At 37.9% G+C, this 26,449-nt stretch overlaps 2 protein-coding genes across 5 annotated transcripts in view; one reads left to right on the forward strand and one right to left on the reverse strand.

Annotated features, from left to right (window-relative positions):
- Nucleotides 1-6,208, reverse strand: part of LOC121406333 (mitochondrial glutamate carrier 2-like) — a 44,638-nt gene extending 38,430 nt beyond the window's left edge. Inside the window, exons 1-3 of one of the 3 annotated variants that reach the window (XM_041597359.1) lie at nucleotides 6,096-6,208; nucleotides 2,271-2,577; nucleotides 1,710-1,754 (exon numbers count right to left, since the gene is read on the reverse strand). In XM_041597359.1, the coding sequence (XP_041453293.1) occupies nucleotides 1,710-1,754; nucleotides 2,271-2,284 (59 nt within the window). In that variant the 5' untranslated portion in view covers nucleotides 2,285-2,577; nucleotides 6,096-6,208. Of the gene's footprint in view, nucleotides 1-1,709; nucleotides 1,755-2,270; nucleotides 2,752-6,095 lie in introns of those variants that run through there. The other 2 variants (XM_041597361.1, XM_041597360.1) reach the window with 2 other exon arrangements.
- Nucleotides 6,209-9,747: 3,539 nt separating this feature from the next.
- LOC121405832 lies at nucleotides 9,748-24,897 on the forward strand. Of its 2 annotated transcripts, XM_041596799.1 has the most exons (13): nucleotides 9,748-9,819; nucleotides 11,373-11,823; nucleotides 13,041-13,253; nucleotides 14,207-14,382; nucleotides 15,272-15,538; nucleotides 16,102-16,355; nucleotides 17,588-18,473; nucleotides 20,115-20,232; nucleotides 20,549-20,608; nucleotides 21,163-21,300; nucleotides 22,064-22,283; nucleotides 22,912-23,378; nucleotides 24,144-24,897. In XM_041596799.1, the coding sequence occupies exons 2-13, from the start codon at nucleotides 11,380-11,382 to the stop codon at nucleotides 24,549-24,551; spliced, it is 3,651 nt and encodes a 1,216-aa protein (XP_041452733.1). In that variant the 5' UTR covers nucleotides 9,748-9,819; nucleotides 11,373-11,379; the 3' UTR covers nucleotides 24,552-24,897. The 2 variants fall into 2 exon arrangements, with proteins under 2 accessions (XP_041452733.1, XP_041452732.1); XM_041596798.1 differs by lacking the exon at nucleotides 20,549-20,608 and having other exon boundaries at nucleotides 20,115-20,292.
- Nucleotides 24,898-26,449: the final 1,552 nt, after the last annotated feature.

The raw sequence follows: 26,449 nt of genomic DNA on the forward strand, positions 1-26,449 counted from the left end.
GGAATTTTAGGGGTGATTTGAACAGTCATGAGGGTGAAATCGTGCGTCGCCCCTGCATCATAATTCCGACATTAGGTACTCTACTGTTCAGGGGTTTATAGGATATCTGTCAGGTGATAGTCCAATTTATTTTCACTACTTCAATGAGGTGGACCAACACAATTATCAGAGATATGAGCAATTATCCGAAATATTACTTGCTGTTCAAATATGCTGATTTCAAAGGTTAGATAATTGCTAATTTCTTTTACTTGAATCAACAAGTTCAATCCATGCGTTGTTTCTTTTGAAATATTATCTGCTGTTTAAAGAGAAATTCCAGTAGTTGCAGTTAACACTGATTTCATGAGAAAGTCTGTAAAACAAGGCTTAATTGCCAGTATATCATCGAGGATCTAGATCTGGTACAGTTACATTAACTGGACTTTGTGAAATCTTGAAATCTACATGTACGCTGAAAAATGTTCACGCCGAAAATCCCCAACACAGATAAGCGTACGTGGGACAAAGTATAATTATTGCTTAGGGCGTCGGGCCCGACGCCCTACCCGAATCCCGTGCTTATTTGCTGATTTCTCAGCAATTACACAATTTCTTCCAGAATCCTTTGGCACATGCGTTTTATTTATACAAACAGACACTTTAGTGGTCATTTCATTGGATTCTGTACGAACTCATTTTGATATCGTTACCAAAACTAGCATTTACCTTTAAACTCTATTTTCAAAGGTTATCTAAAATGTTCTTTTACTTGATTGTGATTACTTCAGCAGAATTCAATTTGCTTTTTTGAAGATTTGAAATATAAACATGTATGTATACTGTAAAGCCATATTAATGGTCTATTTTGTGTTTGATATCATCATATACAAGGAAGGTGGATAAAACCTTCAATTATATTGCTTTTCTTTTGGATTATTTTGTTTGCTCTAAGATTTATGCTGCAAATATATAATTGTTGTTCTAATACATTTCTAAAGGTTATATATGTATAAAATAAAGTGCAGACTCAAGATAATTCATTTTAATTTTTTTATTAAATGGCGCAGTTTACAGATTACAATGTACATGTACATGTATGTCCAATATCAAGCTCCATGAACATGTATACAGAGCCACAGCCCTATTACAAACATATACGCAGCAAAAATATGCAAAAAATATTCAGGTCTTATATAAAACTACATGTACATTTGCTGGTAGAAATGTTAACCAATTACAATTTAAGGAGAATGTATTTTCATATAAAAGCAGTATTTTTATATCAAAAGCAGTATAAAATGCTGCAAAAAGGGAACAGTTGGCAGCACTTTCAACATGATGAATGCGTTCACTTTATATCATGCCTGTAGTAAACAGTCTATGCAACAATGATCATAAAATTATCACATTTTTTTTTGCATAAATTTGTGTGATTCTTCAAAGTTCAAACCAATAGCTCTGCAGCAAGCAGGGTAGATACCTATACATGTACAAGAGGGAAATTTGTGGCTAATTTAATACACTGAATCTAATACTGTGTATTTTTAAAGTGAATGTTCAACCAATATTTGCAACAAATTATATGTGGTTAGTGTGCAAGCTGTTTTAATTGGGATACATCGTATGCAAGGGAAATTGTGCCCACTGCCCAGGGATGATTGCTTTTAAAAGTTACAACAAAGACAAACAACAAAATCATTTGGGAAAAACATGAAAGAATTATGTACCTGTCCACATATGGAAGTTCTATCTTTTCTTTGGGTTCCGTGTGACTTCATTGAAAAAATATATATGAGATAAAGATCCAAATATTTAAAAATGTATCAATTACATCACACTCATCAACAAGACGACATCGCAGAAGTCATTATTGTGAAACAGGTATTTACACAAACAGTAAAAAAATTGTCAAGTTTAAATGACGAACATTGTGCATGTTTTGGGGCTGTGAAAATAAGAGTTAGATCCAAATATGTTTCATATGAGCCGTCGAAATCAAGAAAATTTGAGTGGATAGGAGCATGGTGCCTACAGTACAGAAACTACTTGTACATTCAGATATTCCAAATACCATACCGTATAAAGACAAACTAAAATGTAATTTAAAAATTGTAAATTAATTTTTCAGGCCTGTTCAAATACAAAGTTAATGCACAATCACCTCAAAATCGTTTTACACATCTACATCAACATGTATATACTAAGATATGGGTTCCTATCAAATCATGGAGCATATCATACAACAAAAGATAAAAGTGAAGAATAAGAAATATGAAAATATTACTCACTGAATGTCACCCATTCCAATAATATCTCCGCCTCCGGAAAATATGTCCTGAGCTTGCAACACAACAAATGATGGTAAACAGTACGGTTTGGCCTGTGAGATACAAGGTCCAGGCTCACGATTCAAACTCCTCTGATCAACACAGGACTCTTTCAAGGCTCTCTCTCCCCCTCACTGACTGGCAAGATGATGGCTGAAATTCTTCCTCTCATCCAGAACTCGGATGAGACAAGACGATGATGAACAGGGATAGGATCTAGGGATGTTGTGATGTTTATTTCTGATGGTAGCGGACTATATCCCGAGAGCTGTTGTGGAAGAGAGAAGAGAGTGAGAATGAATGGTGAATGAATGAAAGGTGCAGACAAATCTTGTATGGATTTGTAAACTGATCAATAATTGCCTGTTTCTAGGCAGACCATTGGACCGCGACACCCGGCTTTCAGAGCACATCGCACCACTGTGAACTGTCTGGCCTTTACAACTTGTGCACACTGCGTGCAAGGCTGGGTAGTCTCTCAATACAGACTTGTTGCAGTCTTTGATCAAAACTGAGAATCAATTTCTGCCAGAGAAAAGAACTGATTGCTCATATTGAGGTACATACTGTAATGTGGTTTATGTAACATAATAATGAAATCTACCTCCTTTATAACTTGTTTTAAATGCTTCTTAATTATTTGTTTCCTTCAACTTTCCTTCAGGCGTGGTCTATGCAGTCTGAGCCAAGACTATCCATTGAGTTGTAGTACATGTATCTCATTATGCATAACTTCACACCAGGAAGAGTTAGTCTTTCTACCTAGGCCCAATAAAGGAACTATCATTAAAATTCTAAAGTTGATAGAAAGTATCTGGATAAATGTAGTTGAACTTAAGGGCCACCTTTACAAAAAGAGGCTACTACACATATACATGTAGGCCTGAACATATACATGTGGAAACCCTGAAGTAGAGGCCTACATGTACATGTACAACTTAAATTGTTCTATAAATACATGTACATATGAAATTATGAAATAATTTATTTCATAAAGAAAAGGGAAAATGGGGACATCAGTCAATCTATTGAATATTCATGATGACATGCATACATGTCTTAAAGTCTAATTTCACAAATTACTGCTTGAACATTTTAAAACTTCAATGAATTCAAATATTGTTGTTAATGTTATCAGATTTTGATGAAATTCAGCTCGGTGAGCTTTTGACTAGTACATTAGTTCAGATATAAATATTTTCAGACTTACTGTAGCTCTATTCTAGGATGAAAAGCATTGATCTATACCTTAATAAACTCTGGTGAATAAATGTCAACATTCAATTTGTTTTTAGTCTATGGCTTCATTATGCAATTTATGGATGTGCCTGCGCCCGTTAATGTTCAAATTCTTCAATTTCTCAATTTTTAGCCTGCACAGACATAATTAACCCCCCTTTATACAATATATTCCCAGAAAAAACAGATGAAAGGTACCATAATTAACTAATTTTCATTCACTTTTTTTTCAACTGCTTTTGTTGAGAATCAACTGATATCTTTACCCGTCTGGCACGGCGCACGTCCGGAATCGTGATGTATATTTTCATGCACGAAACTAATTGTTTTTTGTTGAGGGGTGTGTGGCAGGTGCGATGCAAAAAAAACGGTTGGTATTTATAAAATAATTTTATCATAATCATAATTTTGATATTTGGAATAGCAAGAGCAAATTTTCTTGATTGTATTTCCTATATTCTATAACTTTATAATTACATTTAGTTTACAAAATACAACTTACAAGAGTCAAAAGGCTTAATAGTCTACTAAGGCGGTATTCTGAAAACTGTGTTAGCACAAAAACGGTATTAGCAAACACGATTTGTATTCTGAAAATTGTGTTAGCATGAAAAACATGTGGCCCAAGAGATAACACCGCGTATGGTCATGAAATACGCAGTGCACAACACGCAACCCCATACGTCCTGTTAAGGCTGATAACACAAAATTTGGTATTCTGAAAATGGTGTTAGCTAAAATTTTGTTCAAAGATAACACAAACATTTAACACTGCATTAAGGACAGGTTAAGTTGGGGATGACTATGGCTGCACTTTTTTCTAGTAGATGCAAACGTCAATAAGAAACTATTGTCTGCAGAATTTCCTATAATTTTCTTTCATTTTTCCAGCTTTAAATTTCATCTATATCTCTCTTTACTAACAATGATTAAACAACAATTTCTTCAGAACTTTCTGTGAAAATACACTTCAAAAGCATCTTTTGTTTGGATTAATTAAAATCATCACACATGCTCGTGAGTTATTTAATTGGTTATCTATTTGTCATGATATTGTTAAAAAGACAAAAAGGAGAGGAAGAAAATAATAAATCTAAAAAAGCACAAACAGCTATTAAAAAGAATGGAATTAGGTATCATGGGTAACTCTTCTATATTATTCAAAAGATATTTACCCTTGTCACTGGTTATAGTTCCAATGATTACAATTTTCAACTCTGAATGCTTTAACTTTAAGGTTATCCTTAATCTATCTATTATGCATGCCAGTCAATCTATATGTTTCGGATGGGAGGAGTGAAAAAATATCTTTTTTGGTGATCACTCTACACATCAAATTATATAAAAGAACTTTGTGTGCAGAGTGCACCGAAAAAATATATGTTTCATAATATTTCTATGTCAGATTGTCAGATTTAATTTTCTAATGCTTTTAAATTTTGCATTGCGTTACTGGGGGAGCATTTTATAATAGATATATTAATTTCAGGGGTGATCGTTCCTACCCCCTCGACAATTTGTCTCCTTTATAATTTCAAACCCATGCATTCTGTCTGAAATAATCCATTCTTAACTGCCACAATCACCACTCCTGTCTCTTTCTAGCTGTAACTTTTATTTAGCTGCGCTCACAAAATGTGATATTACAATATGCAGACTTCGTGTCACCGCGCGCACACTAGGCCTAGGCCTACTGCTTTTTTCCCTGAAATTTTGGCGCGATCTTTTCTATAAAGGTCAAGTCCACCTCAGAAAAATGTTGATTTAAATCAATAGAGAAGAATCAGACAAGCACAAATGCACAATGCTGAAAATTTCATCAAAATCGGATGTAAAATAAGAAAGTTATGACATTTCAAAATTTCGTTCGCTTATTTTAAAAAAAATAGTGATATGAACGAGCCACTTACATCCAAATGAGAGAGTCGATGACGTCACTCACTCACTATTTCTTTTGTTTTTTTATTGTTTGAATTATACAATATTTCAATTTTTACAATTTTGATGATTAGGACCTCATTGCCTGAAGCACAAAATGGTAAAATAATTAATGGAATTCCATGTGTTCATCAACTTCATTGATCATTCACATGACAATGACGAGAAAAATAAAAATATTTCAGGGTAAGGCCTAAGGGCCTGGCTCCAACGGAGGAATGAAACTTCATTTCACATGACAATGACGAGAAAATAAAAATATTTCAGGGTAAGGGCCTGGCTCCAACGAACCTGGCCTGGCTCGTGGCTCTAGTCTAACGCCAACGGTAAACGATAGCGGCCAGCCGGCTGGAGCGGGCACCATGGCAGGTCTCATACCGTTCCATTGCCATTGGGACGTGGCTCAGTCCCGCGCTACCGACCGTTATTGCATGCATCCCATTCATGATCACATGCACGAACTCCGAGAGAAACCATACCGCATTACCGGTACCGTACTCGACTCAAAAATACCGGTGCAATTTTGGCCAAAAGTAACATAGAATTAACTAAGCTTTGTCTATAGTGCATGAGAACAATATCAAGATACATCTAAGTCAATTAACTTACCCAAATATAGTCTACAAATGGCGGATTTCTTCTTCAACAAGATTCAGTTTTTCCACAAATACTACAGTATCCAATTTCTCATACCATAATAATTTATGCACGCGTAGTATATAGTAGTCGCGCCGCGCCGATCGGCGATTCATTCTTATTTCTGATTACCGGCGATACTGACCAATCAGAGTAAAGATGAATAATTCATATGGGTCAAAGGTGATTCTATGCCGTGCTTAACCAATAAAGAGCGATCATTAAAATAAACATTGTACCAAATTTGGATAATTATCCCACGCGGTTCACACGTGTTTATGAGGGAATGGGGAATGTAAGTTGAGTTTTTACGATAAAATACACATTTGACTCAATGGGGCAACGGCAGAGGCGCGATCTTGGGGGAGGGAGTTGGGGAAAGGGGACGATCGCCCCACCAATGAAAATATTGGGGTGGCAAGCCTATCGTTCTGCCCCCCCCCCATCGTAATTCCGTCAGTGCAAAAATGAAAAAAAAATGTAATGTTACACAGAAATCAGCAAATTAACCGAACACATTATAAAATCTATTTTTTTCATCGATCTATCTATATAGTACTATAAAAATCATGATATTTCTCCACGTACGGGAAATGATTCCATATATAACATTTCATCTTTTGTTAAAGGGATCGTCCGGGCTGAAAATATTCATATCTAGCTGAAAATTTCTGAAAATTTTATCAAAATCGGATAACAAATTTATTGAATTTCAAAGTTTATCAATATTTTGTGAAATAAGTTGTATACACATCGTCATGAATATTCATTTGGTGGGCTAATGATGTAACATCCCCACTTTCCCTTTTCTTATGTTAATACATGAAATCATAAAACTTTCATATTTTCATACCTAACCTGTGTAAGTGATGTGTCTCCATCATGATGAAATAAGTTGCGGCAATAAATAATGCACTAAATCAGTTGTCAATTAAAATGTTTTAGTTCTTAGTTTTTTTTGATACACCTAATTTCGTATTACGAAAGAGCAAGTGGGGATATGACATCATCAACCCATGTAATGAATATTCAAAAATATACATGCCTATAGAAATGTTTCACCTGAATAATGCAAATAATATTCAATAACTTTTTCATTATTTTGTTATCCGATTTTTATCAAATTTTCAGCATTTTGCTCCATGAATTTTACTGTCTTTAAGTTGAGATATAAATATTTTCAACCTGTACCATCCCTTTAATGTAGGGCCTATACATTTCCTCAGGAATCTCATCATATAGGCATAAAATTCTTTTCTGCCCAAAATGGCTAACCCTAGCTTTTTCCGGCGGACCCTTTTTCCGTAGGCGGATCCAGGCGAGTTATTTCTAAATAATAATAATTCTAACAAATTACTTAAAAAAAAAACTTTCCATGACAGTTGATCAAAAATGCGCTCACATCGATTGTTAAAAATATATCAACCCATGCATTTAGTGCTTAAAACGTCCAGTTTTCAGGCAAATCAATAAATTTCGCGCTCTCATCAGACTTTAGATTGATAAAAAGATATTATATCCGCGAATCTGTCCTAATTATCAAATTGTCCCCTTTTTCGGATTAGAATATATCGACAAGTATCACCTCGAGCTTAGGAAGATATAATGATGACATTATGTCTTTCAAATATCCCGGTCCTAGATCAAACTATAATATCAGTTCCGCCTCGCGCTCGCACTATTTATTCATTCCGATCCATATATCCATTTCACAATATACACGCCCGTCTTTAGATCGGAATATCATTTTTTTTTGCCGGGGGGGGGGGGGGGGGGGAATGACCTTACTTATTGGGTGATAATCTGTTTGGGTTTTTTCTTTCTTTTTCTTTCAAAGTTTCCAGCTAATTTTCCCCCTATAACTTTGGTGACATTTTCGCCCATGATTTACTAGTTACATCCATCAAGAGCGTCCTGGTCCTATTGTCAAATCTGACATGTAAATATTGAAATATTAATTTTGTTTGTATAATTCAAATAATGAAATACTAAAATATCAATAGCATATTCACTGTACTGTTCATATTATAAATTATTCAAATTTCCAGCGCCTTTATGCATTTTATGCAATACCTTTGATTTTTCTCCAATGATTAAATTCATCTTTTTCCGGGATGGACTTCACTTTAAATAGGCCTACCATCATTATGCTTCTCTTCATGCCATTTTTTTTTTACTAAGAGTGCCCATTCATAATTCTGCCGTATGCCCAATATAGTGCCCTTTCAGAATCAAAACAAATTTTTTTGGTAAACTTACCGTCATTAAAGGGGTATTTTAACTAGTTATAGAATATAAAGAATCGTAAAGAATAAGCAAAGACAAAGTATAGGCCTACATGGCAAATCAAATAATGCGAGCGCACAGCTGCGCAAAAAGCTGCAAATGATAACATAAAACGGACATTTTAGAGCACTTATAATAATAATTTAAGATTTGTATTATAGCGCACATATCTGTCTATGACGCTCGAGGCGCACAATCAACTACTTACAATACAGAAAATTAAATTAATAAATACACTAAAATTTAACAAATTGACAAGAAAAAATACACAATCAGTTTAAGTTGGTCGTCAAAATTAAATTAGATCCAACAACAATTAAGGAAATGCTTCCTTCATGAGGTAAGTTTTCAATTATGTGGAAGACTTAATGTCCGGGGACCAGCAACAGAAAAAGATCTGTCACCCAGGATCTCTTCACTCTCGTTGGAACTGGTGAACATTCCCTGAACGAAGGCCGGGTCTACTTGATTTTAAAAAATCAATTTGTAAATCAAACAAAATAATAAAAGCCATAGGCGGCGGAAGCGGGGGGGGGACGGGTCCCCCCCTAAATTTTAGGTGGGGGGACGGTCCCCCCTAAATTTTTTTTTGATAACCTTTTTTTTTGGCTTTTCAATTTTTTTCCTGCGTCCCCCCCCCCTAAAATTGAGGCTTTTTTTTTTTTTTTTTTTTGCTTGTCAAAACTTTTTGGGGCGCTTGTCCAATTTCTTACATGTGTCCATCACAAAATTTCAGGTGGACACCCCCTAAATTTTTTGGCTTCCGCCGCCAATGATAAAAGCTCGATGTCCAAGCTGAAATAGGTTTTGTATATTGATTTCAAAACTTGATGTTTTAAGCTACATTATATCAGCCTATTGAGCAAGATGTGAATCTCATCGAACCGTGAGACTATACAAGCGCGAGGCGCGAGCGAAAATTTAATAGTGGTCCTTTTGATCCATGAAATATTTTTCAAAATCACTTTTCAAGTCATTCCCTAAACTTATTTCATCACTCCCTACTCTTATTTTTCCTCCTTTATTTTCTTTTTTTTTCTTTCTTTCCCCCTGTTTTTTCAATTTTTTTGCTCCTCCAATAGGGGGGGGGGGCGGGTCCCTCGCCCCCCCCCCCCCGGATCCGCCTATGCATCTGGACACTATTACAATACTGGTATACAATCAGTGGTTGCCCACTGATCTGAACATGTTTTTTGCTCGGGGTTTTTGCCTCCTTGACCGGGTGAGATCAGTGGTTTTGCCCTGCACTGAGAGGTACTGGATCTGGGGGTTTTTTTTTGTGTGTGTGTGTGTGATGTGTATGTTGCTGTGCTGCCGGCCGGCCCTCTACGTTGAGTACGGTACCTATATCTTCGACTTCAGCTTGATCTTAAAAATTCATATCAGGGAAGAAGTCGGCCTCAAAATTAAGGTGAACAAATAGTTTATATTCTCCATTTTATCTACGCATAAATAGATCTGGCTGTGGACAACCTTGTATTTTTCCATATTATAAGAAAGGCAAACCTTTTAAAAGATGGATAGTCGTAATAATACTGAACGAAAATCATATCAACTAAAGCTAAGCAACTCGACATTACACAGATAAGTGCATGTGGGGCAAGCGTAAATTTTGTTGGAGATCGCCAGGCAATGGCGCTAATGCGCTTTCGCACCCCGACGAAAATAAAGCGGGGGTCTTCTCAAAATTTTTAATTATTGAAGTACATTGGCTTCACCTACATGTAGGTCAGCTTCTTAATGTGATTGGAGATAATGAGGGTTCTTGCACTCATCCAATGAACAAGGTTAATTTATAACCTTGTTCTCACTTAGTCTCAGTGACACAGTACAGTACATCTCCATGTGTGACAAAATAGTGGTGGCAATGTTTGGCTTAATTTCTTTTTTATGGGACGAATGCTTAATTTTCTTACATTGTCACTGTTACACTGTTTTCATTACAGCTATTCATCATATAACTTGGCTCTAAATGTAAATTTAATTCTTAAAACTATTTTTTCTTAATTAAAAATAGAGATTGAAAAATGAAAATTTTCTTGCCATATAACTTTCCACCAAGAGAGGGCGTACACAAAAATATGCCCATACGGGCATTTGTCTGATTCATTGTAGTCATAACTCTAACTTGACGCCAAGGTCAAAACTGGAAAATAAATCCTCTGAACAGATGCGTGTGTATGTTGCTCAATCATCATGCAGCATTTTGGTCTAAACCAAATTCCAGATGGGCGTAATATTGTGGCGTCAGTTTGCAGATGTCTGCAAAGTCCACAGATAATTGTCCACCTTGTCTCTCATAGAGACGCCGAGCTTGAGTAAGGGTTTCATGAAACGGGGTCCAAGCGATTATTTTTATCTTTCCCAAAGCTTTGATATCCCTACAGCTATACAGTTCACATTGTTGTGTTCCCATTTTAACCATCAATCACTCATTCAATGAACAAGGTTATGATATAACCTTGTTCTCACTTATATCTCCATGTGTGGCAAAATAAGGGTGACAATGGTTGGCTTATTTTCTCTTTTTCTTTGGGGCAAATGCTTGATTTTTTTACACTGACAGTTTCCATTACACCTATTATTCATACAACTTGACTCTTATTTAAATTTGATTCTTTAAATTATTTTTTTCTTGATTAAAAATAGAGATCAAAAAATGAAAATTTTCTTGCCATATTTCTTTCCACTAATAGAGGGCGTACAAAAAATATGCCCAAAATTCAAGTTTTTGAGCACTCTGGTGAATTGAAAAATTATTCCCAAGTTACTAATGAAAAATAAATTGCAACAGTATGGAAATTAGTAATTTTGGTCACAAAAGTGATATTTTAATGATTTTTAAAGTGTGTGCTCTGTACAACATTGGCATACCATAGTCCTACCTGTAGATTCCCCACAGGCAGGGTGGTAGCAGTGAACAAGTGCCATCAATGTATTTGATTTGATTGATACCCCTTTTAGAGAAACCATGGCCACAATAAATCAAGACCTAACCAATGGCACAGATCAACCTAATGGAGAAACATGTAACGCCACAGCGATGACTGCAGACAACCGTTCAAGCAGCGAAGACATCATTCTCCAGACCTTGAAGGAGGGTATAGGTACACCTGATGAAGCGCATGGGTCCAGTGGTAGCATTCAACAAAGCCAGAGGACAGTATCGCCTACTGATAATCCCGAAAGCAGCAGCGACAACATTCTTGAACTTGAAGGCAACTGGGAGATGGATGCAGAAAGCAATTTAGAACTGAGAGGAACTGATCGGAACCAGAAACCAACTCCAAAAGTTTTTACAGCAGGAGAAGGAGAGATTGGGGGTTACCATGGTGAGAGTCATCTTTCCATGAGGATGTCCTCAGCCTGCAAAGGGCCTCTGAAGGATGTTGACAAGGATCATCCTCAAATTTGGGTGAGAATCATTCAAGAGGTTTTCCAACTTTTGATGTGGGCCTATTAATGAATTCATCAACAAAAGGCTACCACACAGCTTATGACTGATGTATGTATTAAAAAAAACAGCAGTTTGCAAATTTTCTAATGATATAAACATATTGAATTGGTTCATTTGAGGTTCCGAATAACTACTGTATTATTGTGCTGTTATCGGTAAGAAAATTCTGTCGATATATTGCTAAAAGTATCTTACCGATATCGTCAACTATCTACTAAAGAACATTTTATTAATAGGTGACAATTCTGTTTATTGAAAATCGATAAGCATTGCATTGATTAGCGATGTCACAATACTCGCGATGGTCAAAATTTGAATCTGCCACTATACCAACAACGTTTAAAAATTTGTGTTCATTGAATCTGAATGAGTACATAACATATTGTAAAAAACATTTAGCATGAATACATCCTCACCTTTCATGTTATTAGCATTATTTTAGGGTTGGATGAAATTTTATTGATGATTTGGGGGCTTTTTGGACATCTACTGAGCAGTCAATGACTGTCACCTATCCACCAATTTGGATTTCGTGCTGTCTTTGAACGTAGAGGGCAGCGACACTCGGCCGTATTGCTTCTACATTACTTTGTTTTGGTCGCTAAATTGAGCTTGCACTTATAAATGTTTTTGATACCATCGAGTGATGGAGTTGAGGGCAGTCAGGATGTTTGGATCATCATGATTTGTATTTTGTTGAGATTTTTGTGTGATTTCTGTTTCTGTTCTGTGCATTTTGAAGAAAAATATGTTTTCTGTGATTTTCCGTTGAGAAAGCCACTTTCTGTTTCGCAAGGCTGTTTCCGTGAATTCTGTCCGTTTTCCGCCATCGCGGAAAATCACTGTCGCTACATAACAGCGGGTATAATTGATAACAAGAGAAAGGTTATTGATAATTGCTAAGTGGGAAAAACATGCAGTTATTGACAGGACTAGCGATAAAGAGGTTATCAATTACAGCACTTCTGTATTAGAAATAATACGATTATCAAAATGTTGATAAATTGCAATTTTTCCGTGGACCAATTGCCAAGTTGATTTAAAGGAAACCAAAACCCAAGAAGACAAGCAATATTATTGGAAAGAGTAATATGAGAGGAACAATTTGAAACAAGTATGCTTAATTTGAATTATTGGTGAACTATATCATATTTCCTTTTTTACTGAAACCTCAGGCACTACTCCCAAAGGGCTACGACTACCACGTCTGCGCCATCGAGATTCCAGATCCAGATAAGCCAGACCAGTTTAAGATTGGTTTTCGTTTACCCATCAAGACTGAAAAGGAGATGGATAGATGGATCAAGGAGTACCAGAAGGTCAGCTTTACCCAGTATCGGGTTGGTCGTGGCAATCGCAAGTCGAAGGCTGTCCGCATTCTTTACCAAGTAAGAATGGAAATTTCAGTTCAAGCTGTTGCAACATTTTTCTTCCAAATCTCAGGTCCGTTTTATAAGGACCTTTGATTGTGATAACTCTGCATTATAATAACGACCTTTGAATTCTTAAAAACAGGCAATTTAATTTTCATTCATGTGATGCCAAATTTGATGTACATGTAGTTCAAAAGCTTATTGGATGGCTGTCCCCAACTATTAAAGCTAGTCAAAACTGGGATTACAGCTGACGGTAACATAATAGTTTGTTATGTGCAGCAATGTTTTGTGTTTGTTTATTATAAACAATTTTATATTAATAGTTGTACATTTATATTGTGCAATTTCGATATGTATATACTCAACTGCGCATTACAATAATATAATTATTATTACCACGGTTATAGCCATGCTGCCTACAGGCGCTCTGGCATTCAAGGAATTTCTTCCTACCGGGTACCCATTCATCTCACCTGGATTGAGAACAGCACAAATTGGGTAAATTTCTTGCTGCAGGAAAAGATGCCATGGCTGGGAATCGAACCCACGTCCCTCAGATTGAAAGACTAGAGTCATAACCACTAGACCACCACCCCCCCCCACATAAGCCCTGTTTATTGAGTCAGTATTTCATTGTCATGGCATGTTGAATTAATACGAGATCATCAAAGCCATAGCCAACGATGCCCTTTTGATTGACCTCAGGACCTCTCTCATTGGCCATCAAGATTTTTGTGTTTGTTTTTAATTTTTTTATTTGTTCCATTTGTGCTGTACAAGTATGATAGAAATGTTCCCTAGAGGAAAATTGTCTCTCCCTAAAAATCTATTTAAAAAATTCAATATCTGTATGGAATCTCCAAATAGTGGAGGGATCAGCTAAGAGAGAGAGGTAACAAAGTTGGAATGTGCTTAGGGCATTTCATATTGTTAAAGTAAAACAAATTTTCTTTCTAATTTTTCAGAGGCACCTGAAGTGCCAGCACAACATCATTCCAAGGAAGAAAAGTGAAACACCGAAGAGATCCCTAACGGATCGGAGCAGTGCGTGGCGCGGTCCCCAGCACACCGGATGCCAGGCCAAGCTCAACATTGCCATCAGGGTGTACATCAAGGAAATCTCAAAGAATCGTCTCAGTAGGTAAGTGGTGCAAGATTTGGGGATGCATAAGGGCCGAGGGAAATTTAACCCCCAAAATGTTGAAAATTGCCCCCATAAGTTATATTCCTGTCCACTGACAAAAGGAGGAAACTTGGCAATGACCAAGGATACAATAATTTTTTTTTGGTAATTAAGAAATTGTGTCATTATTTCATGTGGAAATTATAGAGTTACTTGCTTTTGAAACATCTTTATTTCAGAAATTTTGAGCTATGTGACTCAAAATACTATAGTATTATGTAGAGCCTAGAGAAAATAACCCAATTCATGGAAATAATCAGAGTTACTTCCTTTTGTCAGTGGAAGACAGTACTGGGTTCCATTCAAAAGGTAGCTTGGGGGGAGGGATATAATAAATACTAAATTTATCTTGTAAATATTATATTTAAAAGCCACATGCATTTTCTAAGTGGTGTAAAAGTCATATTATTGACAGCAAAGTATTTGTGCTTGCAGCATACACAGCTTTCGTGAAAAAGCCTTTAAAATCAAAATATTACCATATCAACGTAGATCTAGATTTCGTTAAATTCCAAATCTAACTCTGTTGAAATCCTGAAATCTAAGCTGGAAAATGATCACACTGAAAATAGCCAACACAGACAAATACATATGGGACAGTGTATAGTTTTGCTGAAACACCATGCATTTTTTTGTCAATTTTTTAATGATTACACTTTTTCTTTTTTAATCATATTGCTTTTTTTAATGTTTACATACGGATGGTCATTTTATTAGGTCTTGTTCAAAAGCTTTTTAGATTGTTACCACAACAGGCATTTATTCTTGTATTTATTTTTTTTAAATTATTGTATTTTTGTGTATTTTTATTCATTTCGTTATTATTATTCTCTGTCTCTCTTATCAGGAATCGAGACGTCCATATGCCCGACTACCCGGCCATGATCTCAATCACACACATACACAACCACGAGACGAAGAGCAAGTACGCACTTCGCTTTCGTCCCGTGGACAAGACGATGGAGGCGTTCTACACGGACCTCTTCAAAGCGGGTCATAGCGCCCTCACAGCATGGAGTTTCTTCCAGTGGAAGCGCTGGGCAGAGTATGGAATAGACTATGAAAGGATGATTATGGATAGGGCGTACAATCCGGATATGGCCTATGTATACAGGTAATATTCACATCTAAATAAATAGAGTGAAATTCACAGAGCAAATGCGGAAAATTTCATTATAAATCAGATAACAAATGACAGTTATTGAACTTTTTAAAGAGAAATTCCAGTAGTTGCAGTAAACACTGATTTCATGAGAAAGTCTGTAAAACAAGGCTTAATTGTCAGTATATCATCGAGGATCTAGATCTGGTACAGTTACATAAACTGAACTTTGTGAAATCTTGAAATCTACGCTGAAAAATGTTCACACTGAAGATCACCAACACAGATAGGCACACGTGGGACAGTGTATTATTATTGCTGGAATAACGACCCGACGGAAGTGACCGAATCCGCGCTTATTTTGCTTATTTCTCAGCAATTACACAATTTCTTCCAGAATCCTTTGGCACATATTTTTTATTCATACAAACAGACACTTGGGTTGTCATATTAGATTCTGTAAAAAGTCATTTTGAGATTGTTACCAAAACTGGAATTTATCTTTAAGCTTCATCAGGGAAAAATCAGAGAATTTGTTGGGAACCCTGAAAGGTATTTTCTTTGATATTCTCCAGGATTTTCTATCGCATGATCAGAGAGAGGAAGCCTCACCTGATGAAACCAGTCAAGACCTCCAAGCAACGCAGCACGGGCGTGGTCCAGACCAGCACCCCTGCTACCTTGGGCGCCACAACCCTAGGGGTGTCCTCTACCGGTGCACTTACCAACGGTGGACTCCCCAACGGTCTAGGCACCGAGGTCATCATGGAGGGGGATGAAGGAGAAGGAGACGTCCCTCAAACGAAGCGCATGAAACTTGATGTTGGAGGTAACGGTTTAAAACTTGCTCTGCAGATATTGTGTACAATTGGTCCAGAAGAAATCATGGGGTATAAAAATTATTGTGGATTGTAAATTCTGCAAAATACTTGTGGCAGATTTAGAGTTAGTTTGATGAGAAAGGTTTCCCTAAAGAAATAAGTTTTGAGGATATTGTTTTGTCAGTTACGGTGGGTGTTTCATAAAGCTGATCATAAAGTTATGCACAACTTTACGCATGACTGGAACATGATCTTAGGTCCTAACTCAATTACATAGGGATATCACTTGGCATGAGAAAGGGTTACCAGTCATGCGTTAAGTCATTTGTGTCTTACGAACAGCTTTATGAAACACCCACCAGGAACGTCCTTAGCACCACACTTTCGCGCATTGCATGCGCGCAGAAACGCCCTTAGTAGCACGCATAAGGGCATTGCACAAGGGCATTTCTGCACCGATTAGGTACGCAGAAGTGTGGTGCAAAGGGCATTCTTACACCAACACAAGAATATTCAGAGGCAGTTGGAGCTGCAGTAGGGGAAATAAGGCCATAATCATGTGAAATTTTCTATGCTATTTATAGTACATGTAGATAGTCATCAACAGGTCATATATGTTATGGTGTATTTGTCCTGACTCTTGCCTTGTATTGAGAGGGTCGTATGTTCAAATCCCAACATGGCATTGTTGTCCTACAGCAAGTGTCAAACTATCTCTCGTATGTGTTTCTGTTTGTGGTAACTCCCGTAGGAACTCGGCAGGACAGCATCTTTTGCTGGTAAACGCCAAGCTGGTATATAACCAATTACCTTGGAAACATTTTACGTCTAGGTTAATCAGCCATAGTGGCTGACATAATAGATGACAGATATCACTCTTGGGCCTTTTTATCAAAGTGGAGACAATGGCAGAGTTGGGATTCGAACTCTCAACCTTACGATTATGAGTCCATTGCTCAAACCACTGGACCACACGACCCGTGTATTCTATTTCTGTATTTCTATTCTCAAGTGTTTATATTTATTTCAATTGTCAAAATACTAGAAATATTTAGTTTCATCCAGATATATTACCCATAAACTGCAAAGCAATAAAATTTTAGTGGTATACTCAGGCAGATTTTCTATGAAGTGTTGAAAGAATGGAATAAATGCCTTTTCTTTAGTGAAGTTTTATTTTTTTTTTTTACTTTTTAAGCATGCAAGTTGTACAATCTCCATTTTTTTTTTATATCCAAAGGAAACACAGTTATAGAAGCAGATGTAATCAAGGACAATTCAAACTCAGGAATCATTTTCATGGAGACGTCTTCTGTCATGGCCAGCTCCGGCCTCCTCGGTAGCACCACCTTGAACAATTCAAACCAAGAATCCGAGACGTTTGCCGAGGAAGAAATACTGGAGGAGGAGGAAGAAGATTCCAAAGACTTTTTTGCACATGGTTTTAGAACACGCATCCGAGGTAAGAACCTGAAGCGGAAGAATCTGGTGAACCTGAAGGAGCTATATGAAGACTTGGAGCAGCTGATATCGAAGCATGTCAACGAGGTTCACCCCGCTCATGCCCACCTCGCGAGGATCACGGGCGACAGGGACGATATGATCATCGCGATCTGTACCCCGCTCATGAGACGGGCCCATGGGAATCTCCCCGCAGCAGGGGAACTCTGTATCCTCGACGGGACGTACCAGAGCTTTGGTCAGGTCATGTGCTACGTGGTGTCCTTCATGGTCCCGACCAACGCAGGAGGGATTCCTCTAGGGTTCCTGGTCCTGTCGTCTATGGACCAGGTCTTCATTACACAGGGCTTAGAACTCTTCAAGATGCTCATTCCTGATGATGCCTTTGGATGCAGAGGACGAGACGGGCCATCATTCTTCTTGACCGATGAAGAGCACTTCAAGCTGGAGGTCGTCCAAGCGACCTTTCCCAATGCCAATGTCCTGATCAGTCCCTACCATCTGATCACGATGACGTGGAGATGGATGGCTGATCCGAAGAGACGGATCCAGACCAAGCACCACGCTACCATCTTTGGTTTCGTCAAGGACTTGGTAAACAGCCAGTCAGCTGAAGAGCTAAACAGCATACACATCCAGATCCTCAACAGTGAGGTCAATAAAACGTAAGAATCAGGTTTAATAAGTTATTTCTCCTTTTGCTCTTTTAGCGTGTTGGTAACTACATGAAAGATTCTGATTTATGCTTACTTAATGTGCTGTAGTTCAGGTTCTTGTTAGATCTGGGACCCGTTTCAGAAAGGACTTGCAGCTATTGTTACTTTGCTATTATGGCAACTACCATAATAATCTTGATTCTGATTGGCTGTAAAGCAGACTGTCTATTTAACATGTAATTGACCAAGTCAAAGGAAATTTTCGGACCAGGTTATGCAAAGTACTTTTATTGTCTCACCTGCATAGCAGAGTGAGACTATAGGCGCCGCTTTTCCGACGGCGGCGGCGGCGTCAACATCAAATCTTAACCTAAGGTTAAGTTTTTGAAATGACATCATAACTTAGAAAGTATATGGACCTAGTTCATGAAACTTGGCCATAAGGTTAATCAAGTATTACTGAACATCCTATTAGAGTTTCATTTCACATGACCACGGTCAAAGGTCATTTAGGGTCACTGAGCTTAGACCATGTTGGGGGAATCAGCATCAAAATCTTAACCTGAGGTTAAGTTTTTGAAATGTCATCATATCTTAGAAAATATATGGACCTAGTTCATTAAACTTGGACATAAGTTTAATCAAGTATCACCAAACATCCTGCATGAGTTTCACGTCACATGACCAAGGTCAAAGGTCATTTAGGGTCAATGAACTTTGGCCGATTTGGGGGTATCTGTTGAATTACAATAAAAACTTTAAAAGTTTTTGGATCTGATTCATGAAACTTGGACATAATAGTAATCAAGTATCACTGAACATCCTGTACAAGTTTCAGGTCACATGATCAAGGTCAAAGGTCATTTAAGGTCAATGAACTTTGGCCGAATTGGGGGTATTGTTGAATTACCATCATAACTTTGAAAGTATGTTGGTCTAGTTCATAAAACTTGGACATAAGAGTAATCAAGTATCACTGAACATCCTGTGCGCATTTTAGGTCACATGACCAGGGTCAAAGGTCAGTTAACTTTGGCCATAATGGGGGTATCTGTTGAATTACCATCATAACTTTGCAAGTATATTGATCTGACTTTTGAAACTTGGACATAAGAGTAATCAAGTATCACTGAATATCCTGTGCAAGTTTCAGGTCACATGATCAAGGTCAAAGGTCATGTGAGGTCAATGAATTTTGGCCACATTGGGGGTATTTGTTGAATTACCATCCTATCTCTGTAAGTGTATTGGTCTTGTTCATAAAACATGGAAATAAGAGTAACCAAGTATCACTGAACACCTTGTGAGAGTTAAAGTAGTTTTCAAAGTCAGCACTACTGCTATGTTGAATTGAGTGATGCAGGTGAGACGGCCAGAGGCATTCCACTTGTATTTGTTGCGGTAACCAAACTTTTGCTTAATTTGGAATAGATATCGATGGTTCTGAGAAATTTAAGTTAGGCAAATTTACCTATATTATGCACTTGTATTGCACCATCTATCAGTTGCAATTATTATAAAACACATAGGAATGGAAGAATGAACATCAATGTTACAATTATGGATTGTATGTTTTAATAGAATTGTCGGTTTCATCCTACCACAATTTCCTATGTCTGTGTTTCATTGTATAGTGTTTATTGTTTACAGGTACAGGGAGTTTGCCCCGTTTGTGATAGCTGGTATCGTGAACCGATGGAACGAGTGGATGCTGCCCGATGACCATCCCATCCACACGATGGGTGTGGGGTCATGCCCCTGGCAGAAAGTCATGAACTGTATGAGAGACAGGGTTCTGATGAAGGGAAGACACTTCAACATCTTACAGGTAAGAATAGGGGTGGAGGTGATGGTGGTGGTGGTGGTGGTGATGATGATGAGGAGGAGGATGATGGTGATGGTGATGGCGAAGATGATGATGGTAGTGGTGGTGATGATGATGATGATGGTGATGATGGTGATGATGATGACGATGAAGATGATGATGATGACGATGATGATGATGATGGTGATGGTGATGATGATGATGGTGATGATAATGATGACGATGATGATGATGATAATTGTCGTGCCCCTGGCAGAAGGTCATGAACTGTATGAGAGACAGGGTTCTGATGAAGGGAAGACACTTCAACATATTACAGGTAAGAATAGGGGTGGTGATGGTGGTGGTGGTGAGGAGGAGGTCTGAGGAGGATGGCGAAGATGATGATGGTGATGGTGATGGAGATGGGGGTGATGATGAGGAAGTGGAGGAAGATGACAGTGTTGGTGAAGATGACGACGATGGTTATGATGGTAATGACGACAAAGATGATGATGATCATGATCATGAGGAGGAGAAGGAGGAGGAATTTGAATGCTGGTGATGAGGAGGAAGTTAGAGGATGACGGTGTTGGTGAAGACAACAACGATGATGATGATGATGATGATGATGCTGATGATGAGAAGTAGGATGGTGATGGCGAAGACGATGATGATGGTGGTATTGGTGATGATGGAGAGTTGGAAGTAGAGGAGGAGGATGATACTGATGGTGAAGATGATAACGATGGTGGTAGTGGTGATGATGATGGTGATGGTAGTAGTTATGATGGTGGGGGTGATGATGATGATGATGATGACCATGTTAACTATAATTTCCAAACATAGTTGAATAACTTAACTGTCATTACACAATTTACTTCTTTTCTTTAGATGACCCATTTTCTTCTGAATGGAGTTGATGGAGCTTACCAGACAAACTTGGAGGAGGGGTGTAAGAATGACCCCAGTGACCTCTCTTTTACCCCCATCTTCCTAGATCCTTATATAACCAAGACTGGCATCACTCAGGTAAGTTCATGTGACTTCCATCGATGGAGTGCCAAAGCAGGCAATTATTTAAGTGTTTTTTTTTGTAAACCCATGTAGTCACTCAAGGGGCCTTCAGTGCCGTTGACTGTTCTTTACATATACATGGTGCTATATGCTATTCATCATCATTATCAGCAGCAGCATTATCATCAAAATCATCATCACTTTCCTTACAAGGGTAGCCCCTTCAGATGCGTAAACTGATTAACAAGACATCATCATCATCATACTCTTTAGCATCATCATCTTCTTCATCATCAGCATCATAATTATCATCATGTTTCTTGGTTGTTTCACTTCTGCTTTATTGTTTCATCACAGCCTTAATCTTTAACCACTTGCTTTAACACTTAAAATCTGACATTATGCAAACCATGCGTTATATTGAAGTGTATCAGTAGTAATTCTCTACCAACAATTGAGCTAGAAGATAAGCGCTGTTCAGTATCCTTCTCTCTTGATTCTCAATTCATGTTTCTTTTCACTCTCCACCGAGGTGTTAAATGGGTACCCGGTAGGATGCGAAAGCCTATGTAGTATGCCTAGCAATTGAGCCTTGGAACTCTTGTTGGAATGCTCCCCAGGGAGTGGAGAAGGTGCATACATTGTATGCGGGCATGCAAGGATCCGATGACCGGGGTAATAACACAACTGTAAACCGCTTAGAGACATTGTTCCGATGTGTTAGGCACTAAATAAATGTGGAATATTATAATCATCATTCTAATTGTTCCCATGACAGCTCAGCCCAACTGAATACCACGTCAACCCGAGGAATAAAAATCTCTTTGGAGTCTTGACGGTCAACTCCGAATTCGGCGTCTGCTCCTGTATCGCCGGGAGGGCGGGCTATTACTGCGTCCATCTCGCCTCTGTTTACAAGTTCTTCAATGTCCCCATCACGTCGAGGGCGCCGTTCGAGTTGTCGGAGGAGAAATGCCGCATCTATAAACTTGCCACAGGTAATACAGAAAGCTTGCAGATGTTTTGGAAAAGTGATAAGCAAGAGGAGGATCCTTTTGGCAACAGAGTCCTGTTTCATAAAGTCTTTTTATGATAACAAATTTCATTTATTTATTTATTTAATTCAACTATTTTCAAAAGCAAGAACAAAATATACAATGATATTCAAAGAACACTACATCATAACAATACAAAGTAACAAAAAATGGGTTGGGAGTCCAAAGAAGTAAAGTTTGTAGTTATTGCTCTCTATACATGACATGATTTGAATCGAGAGAAATATCAACAAAGCATAACGCTGAAAATTTCATCAGAATTGGATATAAAGTAAGAAAGTTATGAGATTTTAATATTTTGCTTATTTTTCACAAAAAAAGTTATATGCGCAACTCGGTGATATGCAAATCAGACAGTCGATGATGTCCCTCACTCTTTCTTTGAATTTGTATTTTGCTATATGAAATACTCTAATTTTTCCTCATTCTTCTGTTTAAAAAAAATTGTCCTCCCTGAACATGTGGAAATACCATTCTTTTATCATTTTATGGTTCAGTCAAGTTGGTCCTTACGGTGGTTAGCAGTATGTATCAGAGCCTAAATTTTCTGACTCTTCTTTTTTTTCAACAGGAAAGAAAATCATTCACGAGCAACTGCTGGACACCATGCAACAGCTCGCCCAGGTCGTGGAAGCCAACATGTCGACCCTGAAAGTGCCTATCAAACACTTCATCGAACAAATCGAAAGAGCTGACTCGGCCTCGGGGCTCGTCACCGCTCTTGAGAGGTTCCAGGTTCTGACGAAAGAAGAGGAGGAAGAAGCGAAGGATCGGATGGAAAGAGAGAAGGTGGAAAAGGTGGCGGAGGCAAGAAGGGAGGAGGCGAAGAGGAGAGAGGAGGAAGAACAGAGGAGGAGAGCGGAGGAAAGATTGAAGGAGGAGCAGCAGAGAATGGAGGAGAAGAGGAAGGAGGAGGAAGAGAAGAAGGAAGAAGAGAAGCAGAAAGAGGAGGAAAAGAGGAAGAAGGTGGAAGGACTATCCTGGCTTTTCTCCGAGAGTGCAAACCTTGTTGTGAAGACCATCGTGAGCTCTGAAAAGGTAATTCCACATCCATTTCCACAAGGAATTTAAGATTCTACATTGGTAGATTCTTCTACAGCATACATAACCTTCAATATTGCATATAGATCCTCCAAAAAACACATCAATTGGTATTGATTTATACTTATACATGCATAAAGTCAGAATTATGTTCTAATTCATGTAATAAAGCACTATTAATTTTGTGCTGATGTTTTCTGTACAATTTGACATGGAGAATTTTACTGTGTATTTTGTATTTATTACTTTTCTTTATATGTTTTTTATATCATATTCATCTGTGACACTATTTTCATCATAACCAGCATGAAACAAATTTGATTTTGATGATTTATTTGATTATTTAATTATTCCTTAACTTGAATAATTGTTTTTTTCAGACCAGAGGTGTGTTTCACAAAGCTGTTTGTAAGTTAAAAGCGACTTTAAGTTTAAGAACGACTTGTGAACCTTTCTTTTTCACTAAATAACCAATGAACATTTCATGGTGAATATCATTTACCACAAGAAAGGATCACCAGTCATTCTTAAAGTTGCTCTTAACTTAAGAACAGCTTTATGAAACGGCGCCCAGATCATGCAAAAGGTGTCAAGTACCTACAATTCTCTGCAAGTCAAAGATTGTGATGACTAACTGGTACACAAAATCTGAATTTTTTAACTTCTTCGATCACGGAAAAGGCTGATATATTCCTGCAGGAGTATGTGGACGGTCGTGATTTTGTAATGATTTTATTTTCAAATTATTTGATCTCCTCACAGGTACCAGATAAGAAAGCGACGGAAGCAGAAGCGGGAAAGAAGCCACGTACGCCAATCATGACACCAGGACGGGCTGTGACGCGTGGCGTAACTCGCATGCAGGACTCAGAAAACAGAAAGAAAACACCAGCAAAGAGACTAGCAAAGTCACAAAGAACTCGATCCCCTTCAAAGCAAACTGTACAAGCAGTCAAAACATATATTGATAGCTTAGAAGAAGAGAACGCAAAGGATAAAAATCTGATTTTGCTTATGACGGATGAGGGAGGGATGCTGGTGAAAGGAACAGTGGCCGAGATGGCATCGCTAGGTAGGGTGCTTGTCATTAATAAGCCAATCACGGACCAGCAGGTTGGTATGGTAGTGATGAAGGACAAAAAGAAGGGGAAGAAGAAAGGGAAGTCGTGACACGAAAGCATGATCGGTGGAAATCGACCAATCGGATGCAAGATGCTGACCGCATGGGGGTGTGGATGATGTTCAGTCAACCAATCATAGATCAGCAAGTCGTGCCATCAAAATATGATCAGTTGGCACTCACTGATCGGGTGCAGCATGTATTCATGGGCAAATGATCATGTTATGCTAACCTGTCGGTGATTGGCAAGTGGTGACATGAGAAAACATCAATTGGAACTGACCTATCAGATGGGACGCGCAGTTCCGCTAACCAGTCAAAGATCAGCAAGTCATTTGCCATCATATCATGATCAGTTGGACTGACCAACCAGATGGTAGGGTCAGTTCTGCTAGCCAATCAGATGCAAGATGACGAATGTATATGAACAAGATGATGACCTTTCAACTAGACAAAGTTCAGCAGGTTGGCATGGTGATGATAAAAGATGAAAGTTGTGGAGTCATGTAAAAAAAAGCATAGTCCATTGAAACTGACCAATCAGATGAGAGATTGTGTATTCATGGGGGCATGATAAGGTCCGTGCAGCTGATCACAGACCAGCAAATCAACTAAGAGATGGTAAACCATGATCTTTAGGAGATGAGCAATCAGACGCGCATTGGGGAATGATAGTAAATGACAGTAAATGTGGAGTGTTGTGGCCTAGTGGATTAGTCTCCGGACTTTGAAACAGAAGATCATGGGTTCAAATCCCAGCCTCAACCCAGGTAAGGTGAATGGGTGTCTGGCAGGAATTTATTCCTTGAAATGCCGAGTGCTGGAAGCTAGCTGCTTGAGCTACAGCCGGGGTAATGATATCCAAGTTCTTTGGAAGCACATAGACATTATTCATAATTTATGCGCTACACAAGAACTATTATTATTATTAAATTTCAATTTTAAAAGTGTCTGATTTACACTTTTCTCATAATCTTTCAAATTTGAACCTTAGAAAATTGCATGATATATCTTAAAGATTAAGTTGTATGGAATTTTTCTTTGAAACCATTAAATCTAATATCTAGAAATTACATTGTCTACTGATATGGCTCTGGGAGAGTCCCCCCATATCAAGTGGAATTTCTAATGACTTCACCACATTATGATTCAGTCAAGTTATTCTTCTGGGTAGCGTTTCATGAGAATCTTGTCGGATGTTTTATCCGACAGTTAGCATAATAATAGTGCTTCTGAGCCAATCAAAATCAAGGAAAGTTGTCAGATCTTAAAACTTGTCGGACAAAAATTTTGGTGAAACGCACCCCTAGACGTTTGTTGGTGCTTCTCAACGCTGGCTTTTATTAAATTACAGATAATGTCATCTTTAAAGTTAGCAGGATGCGAGTGGGTTGGTCCTCTTCAAACTTTTACATCATTGTTTTTTTTTTCCAAACATCGTTTAACCAGTTCTTAAAGTTCTGGGCAATGGGTGCAATATCATAGACTATTCCAGGGTTTTCTCAATTTGTCATGTATTAAAACTTGGGATACACGCAAGTGCAATTCCATAAAAATGTTCAACCTGTTTGTAAATTCGGCAACCATACCTGTATTTTTACTTAATTGAATGAACTACTCAAGCCATGATTTTTTCATTTGAAAGGCAATTGAAGGACAGTAATTGCAGCAAACAACTATTTCATGAGGAAGTCTTTTAACCCTAAAAAGACTGCAGCCCCCCCCTCGACATTTTTCGTGATAAATCCGCCGCACAAAATTTTTTGACCACATCGCTCACTGACTTTTTACATTCAAGTCTCGCGCAACTTTTGAGACCAAATTTGCAACCCCCGGGTACGCGGTTCCAAAATTACGCAACATTTTGTAAGTGCATGCAGACCCAAAATTGCACAAAAACGTGAATTTGTGTACAAATCCAATGCAAATAGAGTTTTTAGCCAAAATT

The sequence above is a fragment of the Lytechinus variegatus genome, chromosome 19 (genome assembly GCF_018143015.1).
Source record: "Lytechinus variegatus isolate NC3 chromosome 19, Lvar_3.0, whole genome shotgun sequence".
Lineage (NCBI taxonomy): Eukaryota > Metazoa > Echinodermata > Echinoidea > Temnopleuroida > Toxopneustidae > Lytechinus > Lytechinus variegatus.

Coding starts and splice junctions, on each gene's coding strand:
- LOC121405832 (XM_041596798.1), top strand. CDS start 11,380: ATGGCCACAATAAATCAAGACCTAACCAATGGCACAGATCAACCTAAT. Junction 11,824..13,040: donor AGGATCATCCTCAAATTTGG/GTGAGAATCATT, acceptor CTGAAACCTCAG/GCACTACTCCCAAAGGGCTA. Junction 23,379..24,143: donor CCATCGTGAGCTCTGAAAAG/GTAATTCCACAT, acceptor ATCTCCTCACAG/GTACCAGATAAGAAAGCGAC.